Source organism: Carex rostrata, chromosome 9, assembly GCF_964058835.1.
Source record: "Carex rostrata chromosome 9, lpCarRost1.2, whole genome shotgun sequence".
Taxonomy (NCBI): Eukaryota; Viridiplantae; Streptophyta; class Magnoliopsida; order Poales; family Cyperaceae; genus Carex; species Carex rostrata.
In genome coordinates this window covers 7,630,899-7,646,208 of record NC_135926.1, presented here as the reverse complement: position 1 = coordinate 7,646,208, position 15,310 = coordinate 7,630,899, and the positions used below count along the sequence as shown (strand labels likewise).

At 37.7% G+C, this 15,310-nt stretch overlaps 1 protein-coding gene across 3 annotated transcripts; it reads right to left on the bottom strand.

Annotated features, from left to right (window-relative positions):
* Positions 1 to 2,705: 2,705 nt before the first annotated feature.
* RLT2 (Homeodomain-like transcriptional regulator) lies at positions 2,706 to 13,839 on the bottom strand. 3 transcript variants are annotated; one of them, XM_078307918.1, is made up of 19 exons: positions 13,232 to 13,839; positions 12,542 to 13,006; positions 12,271 to 12,326; positions 11,656 to 12,171; positions 10,803 to 10,892; positions 10,397 to 10,561; positions 9,666 to 9,989; positions 9,436 to 9,522; positions 9,148 to 9,303; positions 8,848 to 9,003; positions 7,861 to 8,067; positions 7,540 to 7,767; positions 7,329 to 7,509; positions 6,707 to 7,014; positions 5,860 to 6,399; positions 4,945 to 5,556; positions 4,701 to 4,805; positions 4,337 to 4,588; positions 2,706 to 3,937 (listed from the first exon to the last, which is right to left on the bottom strand). In XM_078307918.1, the coding sequence occupies exons 1-19, from the start codon at positions 13,395 to 13,397 to the stop codon at positions 3,059 to 3,061; spliced, it is 5,493 nt and encodes a 1,830-aa protein (XP_078164044.1). In that variant the 5' UTR covers positions 13,398 to 13,839; the 3' UTR covers positions 2,706 to 3,058. The 3 variants fall into 3 exon arrangements, with proteins under 3 accessions (XP_078164044.1, XP_078164041.1, XP_078164042.1); XM_078307915.1 differs by having other exon boundaries at positions 7,329 to 7,767; XM_078307916.1 differs by having other exon boundaries at positions 7,329 to 7,767; positions 9,148 to 9,300.
* Between the last annotated feature and the right edge of the window lie 1,471 nt (positions 13,840 to 15,310).

Genomic DNA, 15,310 nt, shown 5'->3' with positions numbered 1-15,310 from the left:
AGTAGAAATATAAAATATAATTTTTTAAATAAAAAAACGCTATGTAGGATAGCTTTTACTGTAGCTACAAATAGTTTTTTTTTTAGTCTTTCCGATGACGCGATAATCACTATTTAAATCCTTGGTTAAAACCAATGTAATTAACGAGTGGTATATTTTTATGTAAAATTGAAGAAATTTTAAAATATTTAGTATAAAGTCAAGCGATAAAAAATGATAAAAAAAAAATTTGTTGATCACTTAACTTTACACAAAATTAATTTAGAAATTTATAATTTTGCATATAAACACATTTTCGTAAAGTAGATTGGTTATAATATTTTGAATTTATCATTTGAAATCAATTTAATAAGTTTTAAAATTAAGTTCAGAAGAGGCTTGGTGAGCTTAAGAATACCCCAACATTACTCTAAATATTGTAATTTAGTTTCACAAATTTGTTACAACGTATCAGTTAATTATTCGCTTTATGCCTTCTGTCAATTAATTTTTTAGAAGCTGATAACAGTACCCGCACTGTACCCGCGGGGAGGCCACCGAAAATTAAATGTGAAAAAATGTGGGGATCGCAAAAGCTCCACAATTCGAATTTTTTCCTAAAGTATTAATATCTATGCACGGAAGTATTTATACCTATGTACGAAAGTATTTATACCTATGAGGTGAACAATTATTTATTGTGCGGGTACTATAGCGCGAAGATAATAGTACCCACATCACTGTACCCGCGGGGGAACTACCGAAAATCAAATGCAGAAAGATAACTTCCTGCAGGGACTGCAAAATTTTCACAATTTAATTTTTTTCCATATTATTAATATCTACGTAATATTTTCTTTCAAATGAGATCCATGACGACGTACCTTTAGACTCGTCGTTGTGCAAGTATTTATACCTCGCCGTACAAGTATTTATACCTATACTTGCAAATATTTTTTACATATGACACTGAAAGTATTTATACTTATACATTGAAATATTTATACGTATGAGATCAACTATTTTTCTTAGAGGAAGGCTGACGCGAGGATAATTGGAGAACTCCAAAAAGGATAATCATAACAAGTCACGCATCAAAATATTAATATTTTTTAAGTATTAATATCTTATCTTCTAAGTATTCATAACTACGAAGGTATACATATCTAAGTATTTTTTACATATGACGTTGAAAGTATTTTATAACTACGAAGGTATATATATCTAAGTATTTTTTACGTATGACACTGAAAGCATTAATATTTAAGTACTAAAAGTATTTATATCTATGCATTGAGGTATTTATTCCTATAAAGTCAACCATTTTTGTTAAAGAAAAGTTGACGCGAGAACGAGTGCGAAGATTGTAAAAGAGAAATTATATAATTAGTAGGGACCATAGAGAAATGATGCTGCTGTAATTTTAGAATAATAATTAGTTGAGACTATATAATTAGTGGAGACCATAATATATTATTTCTCTAAGTGCGGGTACTGTAGCACGATTACTATAGGAGTGCGGTACTATAGCGCAACACTGTAGCACGGGTACTAAAATGATCATTCTAATTTTTTTATATTTATATCCTATTAAGGATGCATTTGATCTAGAATATTATGTAGTTTCTAATCTTTTTTTTAAAAAAATTATCTATTTTTGGGGAATTTTTTTTTTTTTTTTTAGAAGAGTGCGTTTAAGTGATAGCTTGAGTGTACACAGGTGTAATCCTCATGTACATTGAAGATTGAACAATGTTAAATTAATATTTAAAGATTTTAAATTACGTGTTTGACAGATAAGAAAACCATCGCCAGCTGTCAAATCGTATTTTTATTTGATCAAAATCGCGTGACAACTATCAATAATTATGACTATACAAATATATAGAGATGGGCTATGGTGCATTGCAATGCATGAAGGGATTTCTGCATTAGACTATAAATCTAAAATTCAAAATCCAAATAACCGATCCAAATCATTCATCTTGTTCTCCATATTAATATGTGCTTGGAGACCAAATTTTATATTTTTCTGAATTTTTTTACTATTTATTAAGTATTTTACAAAATTGTTGATCCAACGGTGGCTTAACAAAACAGTAAAATCAGCAGCCACCGTTGGATCAACAATATTGTAAAATACTTAATAAATAGTAAAAAAATTCAGAAAAATGTAAAATTTGGTCTCCAAGCACATATTAATATGGAGAACAAGATGAACGGTTTGGATCGGCCATTTGGATTTTGAATTTTAGATTTATGATCCAATGCACAAACCCGCATTGCAATGCACAAACCCGCATTGCAATGCACCATAGCCCATCTCCAAATATATATATATCAAATAAAGTGTACATTAACACAATTGGTGAATGTATTTTAAAGTGCATAAAAAATCCATAAAGACGACTAGAGAAGATGAATTTGTTATATATTATATATGGATCATTATCCATTTAATAAACTACAGGTATAGACATTTTCTTGACATTACCCGCTCACTCAAAATTTTCTTAACATTATCCGTTCAGTCAATACCCTCCAGTGCATTGCAGAAATTATGTGACACGAGATCGGTACGTCTCTCCTGAAGCAGAACAGCATTAGTCCTCGGAGGCTGCTAGGACTGCTGACCACAACAGCAAGCACCTCCCCAGTGGAATCACTAGACAACACAGGAAAGTTTCAGTACAAGTAAAACCGAAGACTGCTGGCTAAACTAACTATTTCAATCCACATCCAAGATATAATATATACGGATGATTAGTATTACATAGCTTAACGCAGATAACCTCAATATCTGTGACCCCGGACACACAAAATTGAATCGCTGCATTTTTTTACACACACCAGAGACTCCCAGATTCCATAAAACATAGACCAGAAGCTGGCCTCCCTAGGCCTAACCACCATTAAACAAATTCCGCTAAAATAAAGAGAAAAATGGCTCTCCTCATTCTCTGTCTCTCTCTCCCAAACCTTGGCAACGGCTACCAGGACCCTCTTTATCTTTCTCTCCCGAAAAAAAAATTAACCAGAGAATGAAAAAGATACATCCTACATCTTATCTCAATTTTCCCTAATCACTGTAATCAGAGTACCCTCCATCATCACCTTCATCAGCTTCATCATCAACATCAACATTATCATCCCCATCCCCAGCCGCATCACTATCGTCTACGCCGTCCTCATCCATCATCTCGGCACCATTATCCTCCCTTGCATGGGCATAGTGCATACCACCAGCATAGCCCTCAACGTCAGCATCATCATCATCATTATCAATGTCCTCTTCTTCCTCTTCACTCTCATCCATCGCTTCACCAGCAATATACTCCCCAGCATACTGGTGGGGCATACTGTCAACATACTCATCAGCCAACATCTCTCCATTTTCCTCTCCATTTTCATCTGAACTGTCATTCTCAGCCTCAACTACATAATCCCTTTCTCTTGGCTGAAGTCCCCAATTTTCCTCTTCCTCCTCTCCAGAGCTTCTAGAAACATCCACCCCAGGAGTATCCATTTTGCTATTACTGTTACTAATAATGTTAAACCTACCAAGCAAGCTTTCTTTCGGGATGGCCCCAGCCCGACCACCCTGACGAGGCCTCGTGCTACGGCGACCCCTTCTGCGGCCTCTGGCAGTACTGCTGCTACTGGCGCCACGTGGGCGACCACCCCTTCTTGTGTAACTCCTCTTGGGCTTCAAGTAAGGGTTGCGATCTGTATCCTCTGCCCCACGAGATGGGCCAGCAACTAGTTTGGGTGGACGACCACCACGGCCACGGCCCCGTCCGCCAGTCATAGCACCACTGCCACGTCCCCGTCCACGCCCACGGCCCCTGCGGCCACTGCCAATGGAATCAAGCCATCTATGGCCATCTAGTGGATCAAGAGATTGTGTCCCATCTAGCTCATTGACCGTCTTTACAACTGAATATCTGGGTGGAAGATTCTAGACAAGGAAAATGGATTAGATGGGGGTTTAAAAAAAAAGTACAATAGTCAAAGAAGGATAATATTTGCAGGTATATATACTTCTTAAGATCTGAACCAAACAAAAAGGTCATTATGGCTGGTAGATAATCTGCATAACTTTAACCCCATCACTGATTATAGATTAGAGACAATAAACCGTCTCAGGTGCAAAATAGAAGTACCAAACTAGCTCCTTGCTATAATAATTGACGACCAAATACATTGCAGCACATCTACATCTGATTTGAACTGACCTGTTACGTACCATGTTTGTTGGAGGGTCTGGTTCCACTTTTACCATTCAAGGGGAAACTTGGTAACCAAAGAACCCTTCTCAAATAGTACTTCAAAGAAAAACACAAATATAAAAACTAACCATGAACCCATTGTCATCTCTATTCCTCTGAGAGTCTGTCTTTTGAAGGGGCATATAAGATATGGAGGCATCAAAGTAATAGAGCCTAAAGGCAACAGCTGCTACAGTGTTGGGCACTGAAGGTACCACAGTAACCAATCCAGAAGACGATACAACATTGGGTACCCCAGCAGCCTCGAGCAGCTCAGCAGTGGTCTCAAAGTTAGAAGCTAAGTAGTCTTCATTAATTGCCCGCTCCAGTAAAGTCAATAACTGACAATACAACAACCCATCATTATTCCTAATTTCCATTCTAGCTTTTGCATAATGACAATCAGGTTTAATCAGACCCTTTGGATTAAAATAGAATAGGAGCAAACATTACCTGGAACACGTCCTCGGGAGAAGAGGAATTGCTCAACCTCAATCCCCATGATTTTCGATAACTATCCGTCCAATTGGGCTTAAGTGCTTCAGCTGGAACTGATACCTACAAAATTTAAAAAGTTAAACAAGTAGTAATATAAAAATCGATAAAACACGTTACTCTAATAGTATTTTTACTGAAGTTTAATGTGCAAAATAGATAGGTAAAATGAAGAATAAATGAAAGTGATCCTTAAACATACCTCAACAAAAGCAAGTTGTGCCTTGAGAAGCTCCATTCCTATTGTAGTTTTATTTGGCACTTCCTTAATCTTGGGGACCCTCATATTCTCTTCACACTCTAACAGATGCTCTGAAAAGTTGATATAAGACTTAAAGTCCTCGTGGCATGAAGGACAGTGATTGTCTTCTGCCAGGTAAGTCCGGTAGCAGATCTCACATACCTGTAAAAGCTCAGAGCACCGCTTCTTCCCATACTGTACCGCACACAACACACGGGCATTGTAACACTCAGCCCATAACCACTGCACAAATCCTCCATACCGTTTGGAGATATCCAGCCTTTCTGAACTGGTACGACCAATCTGGATTTTGAATGAGTCAGAAACTTGCGCAGCATCCATAGCATCAGAACTGCTAGATAGCATGCTGCTTCTTGGGCTGTCCAAATAGTTACTCGAGTTTGGGCTTGAATCTATTCCTTGACCTAAATCAGTTTTCACAGATTCGCCAATTGCTTCTCTCCATATCTTATTCGCTTGCTTGAAGGTTGGCTCAATCCTTTGAAGCATAGAATGGAGGTTCGACTCACGGATGCCACGTGTGTCAAGTGAGGACATGAGAGAATCAAAGACCTGCGTTTTATTAGGAAACCACTAGGTAAACCAAACTTTCCTTGAGGAAAATGAGAGAAAAAAAGTGTGAAATAGGCAACAATATCCAAATTAACCCAATTTGCTTTGATTCCCAATTTAAGGGGAGAGAATGGTCTTCAACCTCATATAATTGAAAATAGATTGAAACATCAAGAAAGGGAAATGCAAGAAAAATGTACATCAATCGATCAGACAAAATGTCAAATATATAAATAAAGATAAAACATAGATTAAAAAGAAAAAGAAAAGTATTCAATAGTTTTCTAGTGAACAAATAGATACCTCCTCAGAATCGATAACCCTCCATTGGCTATCTCTTGATTCAAAAAAGATCCTCCCAGAGCAAGGATCATAAGGAGAAGCTGAAGTCGAAAATTGCCAGTATCGGTTACGTCTCCTGTCCTGCCCAAGAGGTAGCGACCTATACACATGCAGCTGCTCTGCTTTGTAGGCAATGTATGCCTTCATCTGAGACCGTGTCTTCTCAGCATGCCCATACTGGTGTACGGCCAGCGCGTCAAAGTTTTGAGTCGTATCCTGCACTACACATCCACTCCTCTCAGCAGATACATTGCCAGGTTCATCAGTGTTTGCAGGCGCATGATTTGGTACAGCAACTAAGGTGTCAATATTGTTATGAACAAGTGTTGTTAGATTGTCCCCAGTTGGGGTACCATCAATAGCTTGGCCTTCTTCATGCTTAACACCAGCATAAGGAGTGAACTGAATTTTGGTAGCATATTCCTCCCTCAAACGCCTCTTGTCAAGTTGTGCCTCAGCCCACATTTGTTTTTTCAAAGCATTTGCTGCCTCCAGGCGTTCCTGAAGAAGGAAAATATAAGTATCATCGATTGGATCTACTGATTCAAAATGGCAAAATAGTAGAAGTGCATTTGGTGTATACTCTCTAAAGCCATTTTGGGTTTTATTTGCTTATTGTTTAATTATGGACTTAATAACAGGGTAAACTGACGCCAATTTGGATAATATCGAGGTCAAATTGAGGATTAGTTGAGCAATAAGTATACACCTTGGGACCATCTGCAAAGCTTAAGAAAATTAGAAGCAGCACAAAAATTAAATACTAAATGTAGAATGAACAAATTTGTAAAGAATACTAGTTTGAAACCTCGAGGATGTTACGGATGGAATTGCCTCGGATGACAATGCCAATCAAGGCAACAAGGGCGTTAAGGCGTTCCTCAACAGTAAGATAGCAATAGTCACCCTCATCAAGACCCTGGACCCATGGCTCAACAGGAATGCTCTCATCGATCTCAAATTCTTCCGCACCGCCAGTTCCCACATCTATATGCCCATTAGGTGTCACCACAGCAGGTGAAGAGATAGAAACACCATCTATTATGTTTGATTTCTCTTCAGAAACCACCTCAGAACCTTTTGTACATTCCAATGGACTTGCTAGTGGAGCTGTACCTGTTCCATGTTAAAAATGGTTATAGTTTGACCAAACGTCATCAAAAGTTCAGCTGAAAATTTCCAGAAATCCAACAACATTGGAGATAGTTTGAAACATAGCAGGTGAACAATCCATAAGCCTAAAATAAAGCCTTTAAACTTAGTTTAGAGCTTTGTTACTTGAATTTGAAGATTGTTGCCTACATTCTAATATATGTAGTTAGATGCATGCATACATATATAATATACATAACAGAGAATTTTCTGATACGTGAAGAATTATTAATGCCAACTTCCATAAGCAACCAACAATATTGCATTAACAAGAATACCTGTACTGTTTGCCTCAGGTAATGCAAGGGCATTACCATCACCCGATTTAGAACTACTATCGACACCATTGCCATCAGGTTCATCAGCATCATCATCACAGTCGGAATCCTCATCTCTCTCAACATCGTCCACATCAGCATCAGCATCAGCATCTGCATCAACCTCAACCTCAGCCTCAGCCTCAGCCTCAGCCTCAGCCTCAGCCTCAACAACATCATCCTGATCCTCTGCATCCTTAGCCGCATTTTGAAATGCTTTAATCTTCTCTAGGGCAGTCGAGAGCACCTCCTCTGCTGTTTCTGGATCTTTCCTGTATGGGGTACGTACGCAGTAGGTTGAAGGTGCTGTACGCTCAAATAGCTTAGTGTCCCTCGACAGTGCTGCTGCTATAGACGCTTCAGGCGTCTTGCTTGTTGTTAAATCCCTTAGGCCAGATTTCTGTATGAATTGGATAATATTTTGCCTTAGAAGCAGATACCAAGAAAATATAAAGCTGTGCATATGGAAGCGGGTTGCCTATGTTAAAAATACCTGAATCTTGTCAGCTACTTCAAGGATTGTCAAACCACGACTCCCCTCAAGAGAAAGAACATGAAAGGCCGCAAACTTGACAGTTCCAGGAGTTAGCCGATGGCGCTTACGTCTGTGGCTGTACCCCCGTTCTCTCATCAGTGCCACAGCATGCTCTGCTGCTGAACCATCACGAAGGGTAGAAATTACATCCTCACCATCTTGCCCCTGACAAAAATGGAGAACACGATAAACATTACTTATATTGCTAAGAAGCAAAGGTACTCGATATCTACTGTAGAGGTAATGTAAAGCCTAATCCAATTTATGATTGTTTTTGCTTATGCTTGTTTTTTTTTCCCTTTTACAACAAATGACCCCAAGAATTCTTGCAAATACAATATACTATTTTTTTTTTTACAATAGTGGTGAAAGCCCACCTGTTTCATAATGAAACCAAATTATTTTTTACAATGTTATTTGGTACACTTATGTACCAACCAACAAAAGAGAAGTTAAGAGGATTACATTGTCATCAGGCATCAGACAAGCCTGGAATCATATAGCTAAAGTATTAATCAGCATATAGAGCAATGAGAAGTGCTAGGTATTAGAGATAAAAGTCTAAGACACAACACATTTGTAAGCAAGCATACAGTAATCAACTCCTGCAACGAGAGCAATGAGAAGCACTAGAGAGACTTTGTGAATGTGGACTAGAGTCAGTGTTATATGAGTCAGAAGAGAAGAAGGAAGAAGACCTCCTGCCTCATCAATGGCCCTGATCTCTTCCATCATTTGTAAGTGCTCTTCTAAGTTAGTCCCCTCTAAACCAAGAGACGGATCCTCCTCGTCCACGGATGGGAATACAATATACTATAAACAATACTGAGCTCGAACAATCCAGCACTTAAAATTTTTGCTTTGAGAGTAACCTTAAATGATAGAGATTGATATTCTGCAAGTAAGAGGAGATTTCGAGGGTTTTATATGAAGAAATGAACATACATCATTGTCGTCACGGTAGTAGATGTCCTCCACATTTTTCTTTTTAAATCTGGGCCCAAACCCAGCAGCAATAGCAACCTGCCGCAATACCTCCGGCCATGTTAGATTATTCAAGTGTCGCTGCCAGTTGCGTATGTTAAAACCCCACAGAAGTGCCTGGAAGCAAAAATCACTGGTAAGAAACCAAAAGGAAAGCACAAAATGGAGATAGGAAACCTATAATGAATTTACAAAGTAAACAACATTATATTTTTTAGTTTTATTTGACTAGTTTTTTAGATAAATGTAGATCAGAGGTACCATCTCAACAATCTGCAAATGGCCACCTCCAGGGTTGACAGCCGAGCTCTGATTAACTCCAGACGAGACAGCTGGGGCCCTTGCAACTTCCTCAATATCCTTGAGAATTAGTCTTAATATCGATACATGAACTTCTCCAAGGCGCCTTGATCCCTGTTACAAATATACATTATCATAATATTGTTGAGATACTCGATGTTAAATTTTAGAAGAGGACTTTTCATGTTATCACTGTGCCATAACTAATGGACATGGTTACAGAGCATAATAATAATAAAAAAATCATACATAATCATGAAGGTCCTGGATAAACTCGTCAAGATTGAATGGCCAAAGGCCCAGCACGTCAGCAAAGGTCATCAAGAACTTCCAAACCTGAATAACAAAACACATGCATGAACATTGTTATGCAATACAAAAGCACAAGGCAAAAGAAAAAATCAGCATCAAGATCAATGACAAACTTAAAAACAAAGAATGCAATATGCAATGGGAAAGTTGAACATGAAAAATAGTACCATGAAAAGGTTGCCAACATTTTCCTCAGAATTTATCCAGGGTAAAGTAGCAAAAGGGCGCTTTAGCTTTACTGAGTCGGGAGGGAAGTTAGTCAACAACTTCCTGAAGGAGTCAAGGTCATTCAAGGTATCGGTGTCGAGAGCTAACATGGAAGGGAAGCCCTTGGCATGCGCAGCAAGCTCCATGAGCTCTAATCGCTCATCTTCTATTAGTTCCATGTATTCCTTGGCAATTCTGCGTGCAGTGGCTCTTTCTGTGGCAGCCTTCTGACGAGCAGCCTCCTTCTCCCTGCGCATCTCTTCCTTCTGCCTTTGTTTCTCCACCTGCAAGCCCCAAGTAGTGTTAAGTCGGATTCTTATTTAACTAAGAAATAAAGTTGAGAATAGTGAAAGGAATTGAAGGGAAGGGAAGGGAAGGGAAGATAAATTAATTAAGTCACCTTGCCTGGTTGTAAATTTTAGCGGAGACTCAAATTAAGGTGGTAAGGGGTAATCAATAATTACCTTCAATCTCCAAGAGTGTATTTACTTGTATCCGTCAAATCAGGATGTAATCAAAGGAAATGAAAGGACTGAGCAACCAATCACACATGGTGGTGGAAAACAATAGCCTCCATTTTCTTTCATTCAATTCCATTACCTCCCAATTTTTTAAACTCACTTTTCATTTGACTATAAAAAAGAACGAATATATTAAAAAGGATAATGACGGATGAATAAGACATGCTCACCCTTCGGGATTCTTTCTGTATGAACTTCTCTCTGCGCTCGATCTCCTTCCGCTGCTCGCGCTGAAACCTCTCTTCTTCCCTCTGCTTCTCTCTCAGTAGCCTTTCTTCCTCTTTCCTTCTCTCTCTGTCTTGTTTCTCCGCCTCCCTTCTCTTCTGTTCGTCTCTCTGCATTGTTATCAACACAAATTAAATATTTAAAATGTGCCCAAACTTTAACATACAGATGCAGACAATTGGACTTGGATAATGGAACCTAGGAGTTGATGTAATGTAAGAGTTTTACCAGTTACACTAATCTTGTCACTGGAGCATAAAAAGTACTTCAATTTTTGTGAAATCTCTCTAATAAGTTACATGAAAGGGAAAAAAATATCTTAAAAGAGTTGAAAATCAAGAAAGTCAGTACCTTTCGTTTCAGCATGTCTTGTTTCTCAAGTTCTCTTCTTATTTTCTTCTCATGAGCTTCTACTTCCTTTGCAATTTTTAACTCTTCATGCTGCCCAGAAGAAACAAAATATTCAAATACTACTAAAAACCTTATAAAAGAATCAAACATTGTGTGAAAAGCCTACACACCCAACAAAAGGGCTCATTTGGTATCGTGCATAATAAGAATATGGAAGCAGTGGAATAGCATCAGATCAGTACTATTCTATCATTCCACCAAAAGGGTGAAATAATACTCCATTTTAGAATAGTAATCTTTAAATTAGTCAAGTGGCACTAATTTAATATAATGGGTAGTATCTTCCATTATAAAAAAAAAAAAAACTTTTACTTTGGTGAAACAATCTTCATGTATGGATTTCCATATTCTTTCTCATTTAATAAAAAATAGATTAAACGAATGAAAATTCTACAGAAGAGAGTCTGAACTTCAAATATAAAAAAATCTATATGCAAAAAATCCATATTATCAGATAGTCGAGTTTTTTTAGTAATTTATTTAGTTGATCTTGATTTGCATATCCTTTAGTTTAGCTTTAATTTATATTAATATTTATCATGTAAAATGAAATTTTCATGCAATATACTACTCTGCCAACTAACATTTTACCAAACAATATTCAATAGTGCAAGAATGGCACCATTTTACTTCTAATTACGAATAGCACTGTTCCACCACCTTTCCTATTACTATTCCAAATAGCACTATGCTGGCATACTCGATTTACCAAACGAGCAACAACCAACTTTTTCAGGATGCATACTCAATCCACGGATTAATGAACATCTGAAAAGTCCAATATGCTTCATACCTTCCGCTTTCGATCTGCACGTGAAGCATCCTCCTCAACGCGCATAGAATCAGATAATCCAGCAAGGTACGAGCTCTCCGATCCAGTAGCTGGGGTTACCACAAGTGTACCCTCACTGACAGTCCTTGCATGAGAGGAGCTACCAGCATGAACTGCCTCGTAATCCACAGAAACTGGAGTAGTGAACACTTGTGCCCTTGTCGGTGGGGTCAGCACACCACCACCAGACATGTGGCCCTGAAATGTATAGCTCGGAACACTAGATTCGTTACTGTGCAAGTACTGAGATCCACCTGGGGCTTGAATTGGAGAGTCATAGATATGGGAACGTGGTGGGGCCCGCTCGTAAGCCTCAGGTATTGCAGTCGGTTGCTCTGGCAAAAACTGGTACTCTTGAGGTGCCCTTGGCTGAGCGTGCACACCATGAGAGCTACTAGAGCTTGATTTTCTCTTGCTGCCACTGTAGGAGGTAGGACCTAACAGTGGTGGTTCCATGCTGGGCAAAAAGGCTGATGTCTGGGAAAAAAATGATAATTTTTTTCTATTATTCAAAGGTTTGGTGCATTTATGGGTAAATGGTGACTAACAGAATAAATCAGGTGTTAAAAATTATACCTTTATTGTTTTTGGATCTTGCCTGATGAACAACTTTCCTTCATATGGTCGTTGCTCTGGGCAGAAAAAGTAAAAATAAAGTGAAGTAAAATTAATTTACAGAAATGTAACGAAAATATAACTGAAACAGGAGAGGTCAAAGAAAGAAATAGTAAATAATCACATTGCTTTATCACCATTATGTAACTGCCCAACCTACATACTTAAAGATGTGACCTGTAGACCCCCATTTGAAGCCTCCTACAGTTCAGAAAATAAAATAGAAGGATACCTAGCGGTGCTCCAAAAGCGCCAGGAGGTAATGGGTCAAAATCAGTTCCAAGTATGGGCCCATCACTCCTCAAGGGTTCACCAAGTTGCCTCTCGACAAATCTGATAGCTCGCAGTCCTGCATCAGTGAGTGGCGTACGAGCTGGCACTGGTGGTCCCATCATTGGTGGTTCATAGTACCGCTGTGGACCAAGTCTCGGCACAGCCGAGGCTGCTCTGTGGGCCCCTCGTATCGGTACTGGTACAGCAGCAGGCAGAGTATCATGGCTGATAGCTGGAGGCAAAACAGGAGGCGGCGCCATGACAGGCAACTGTTCTTCCTCCTTGCGGGCCCGTTTGCCAGAACCGGGTTGAACTTTTCGCTCCTTCAGACGACGGTGGCAGAACCACATTTGGAGCTGTCGATCACTCAACCCAATTTTAGCTGACAGCTCTGCTCGAAGGGATTCAGAAGGATATTGCTCCACTGTAATATCATAGGACAAAAATTTTAATTTGAGAAAAGGTAAAAAAAGGAAAATAGGATATAAGGACCTGTGAGTTGATCAGATTGAGCAAGACCCAAAGTTATCTAATTCTATCCATATCTGAAGAGAAAATACGAGAAAGATTTCTTCTACGTCGATCCAATTAAATTATCATAAAAAATAAAAAATAAACACAGAGAGAAAGACAAGAGAAATTAACGTACTGGCATAGGTCTTCTCGAGCACCTCCAGCTGATAAGGGCTCTTCATCATGCGTTTTGTAGGACGATCGGTGCCGCTTCCTCCAGCGCCGCCGCCGCCGCTCCCTCCGCCGTCCGCCGCCGGAGTGTTCATCTTCTCATCGCCATCCCCATCGTCTCCTATATCCATCTCGATCAGAGGAAAAAAAAAAAACTAACCCTAGATCTCTCTCAACCAACTAATGGGGAGAAAAGGAGCAAATCGGCAAATCTAGGGTTACTCTGCTCAAGAGAGAAGTCTATTATTATGGGCGAGTGGCGAGATTTGGTTCTTGGAGAATAATAATAGGAAGAATAAAAGGTGAGATTTAACCAAAATTAAAAATAACAATAATAATAAATACTGGGAATAGTGAAGAACAACGGAAGGCAAGAAAAAGGGACGGGGCAAAAAATAAATAATTATAAGAAAGGGATAGAGATGGAAAGAACAAAAGGAAGATTGGTTGGTGAAACAAAAGCGCAGCAGGAGTTCGAGTTCGTGTTTGATTTGATGCGTTGGGATTGGGTTAAGACTTGGAATTGGAATAAAGAGAGGTGTTGCCATTACGAAATAATAAAAATCCTATTTTGGTTTTGGGCTTGTTCGCTTATTATTCTGATGAATGGACGATTGACGATTGTGTGTGCAAGAACTAAGATTGATCGGTTCTAATCTATGGGGTTCTATTTTCTGATTTGTTGACCCCGATTTTTATTTTATTTTTGGACTATTTTTTTATTTTTTTTCTAAACTGTTCTACTTTTTTTTTTTTTTTTTTCTTTTCTTGAGAGATGCGCTCAGCGAGTTCGCAGTTCGCACAAATTCTTCGCACAGAGCCACAGACGGTGTTGTTTCGACCGTCTGATTTTTCTGTGGTCTATCCTCCTGTAGCCTTGTGTGTGATTATCATAAAAGCGTCCTTGATTTATGGGCCTTTAACCTTATGCATATTTACTTGGGCTAAAAATTACATTGTTGAACTTTGACTATGCATGAAATTTCTCAAGACTATTAAAAATAAAAAAAATAAAAAAGAATTCAGGTGTGTCCATATAAACTTTCAAAATAATTAACTTTTTTCATAAAATTATTATAATATTCAATATCTTTAAAAATAAATAATAGTTTTTCTCTATTTTAGTTATTTAAAAATTTAATTGACAACTATAGCATTTTATTTTAAACAAAAAATTTATCAAATAAAATACTGTCTTTCCAAAATTATTGATAAAATGTTCCTGTGAACCTACTTTCTCCGTCCTCTCCCTCTCCTCTTATCATCATTCTTATATTAAGCTTTTTGATATTTTGATCTGCCAACAATAATAAGTAAAATATGAAATTTTAAATTGAATATCAGTCTTTTGGTCAGATAATCTATCTTTTTTATTATATACATTTTTTATGTTATTTTACATGTAGAAATCTAAATTTGTTTAAAGACGTACTTGTCATAAAGTATCTTTCTGATTTATTTTCACTTTAATAAATTGATTGATGATTAGTTGATTAGTGAAGGAGGACTCTTGATATACAAATTAAATATAGAACAATTGAACGAGGCGTCAATTGGAGATGCATGTGGCTATACTTGCCGATTTTTTTATTTATATTCAAAAATTAAATCAAATTACAAAAAATAACCGAAGCACCGTTGAAATTCGATAATTACCCAATCCGGTTATCCAATAACCGGATTTGAGATAAATGTCCGGTTATCCAATAACCGAACTCAAGAAATATAACCGGTTATTCACTAACCGGAAAGTTATGTTTTTTTTTTTTTTTTTAAAAAAAAAACAGAAATTTCGAATTTTTTTTATTTTTTATATTAAAATATTAGAAATGGTGAATATATTTCTTTAAAAATAGATGAAATACAATATAATTTGATTTATTAGAAAGACTGCAACAAATAACCCGGATCAATATTTTTCAGGCCGGATTTTTCGCGGCTGTAAGAAAAATTAATATATTTCTTTATGTGCTATTGGAAAAAAATAAAAATGCTCAGATTCTGAGTTATTGATCCCGGTTCAAAAGTCACTTCTAGGTAATCT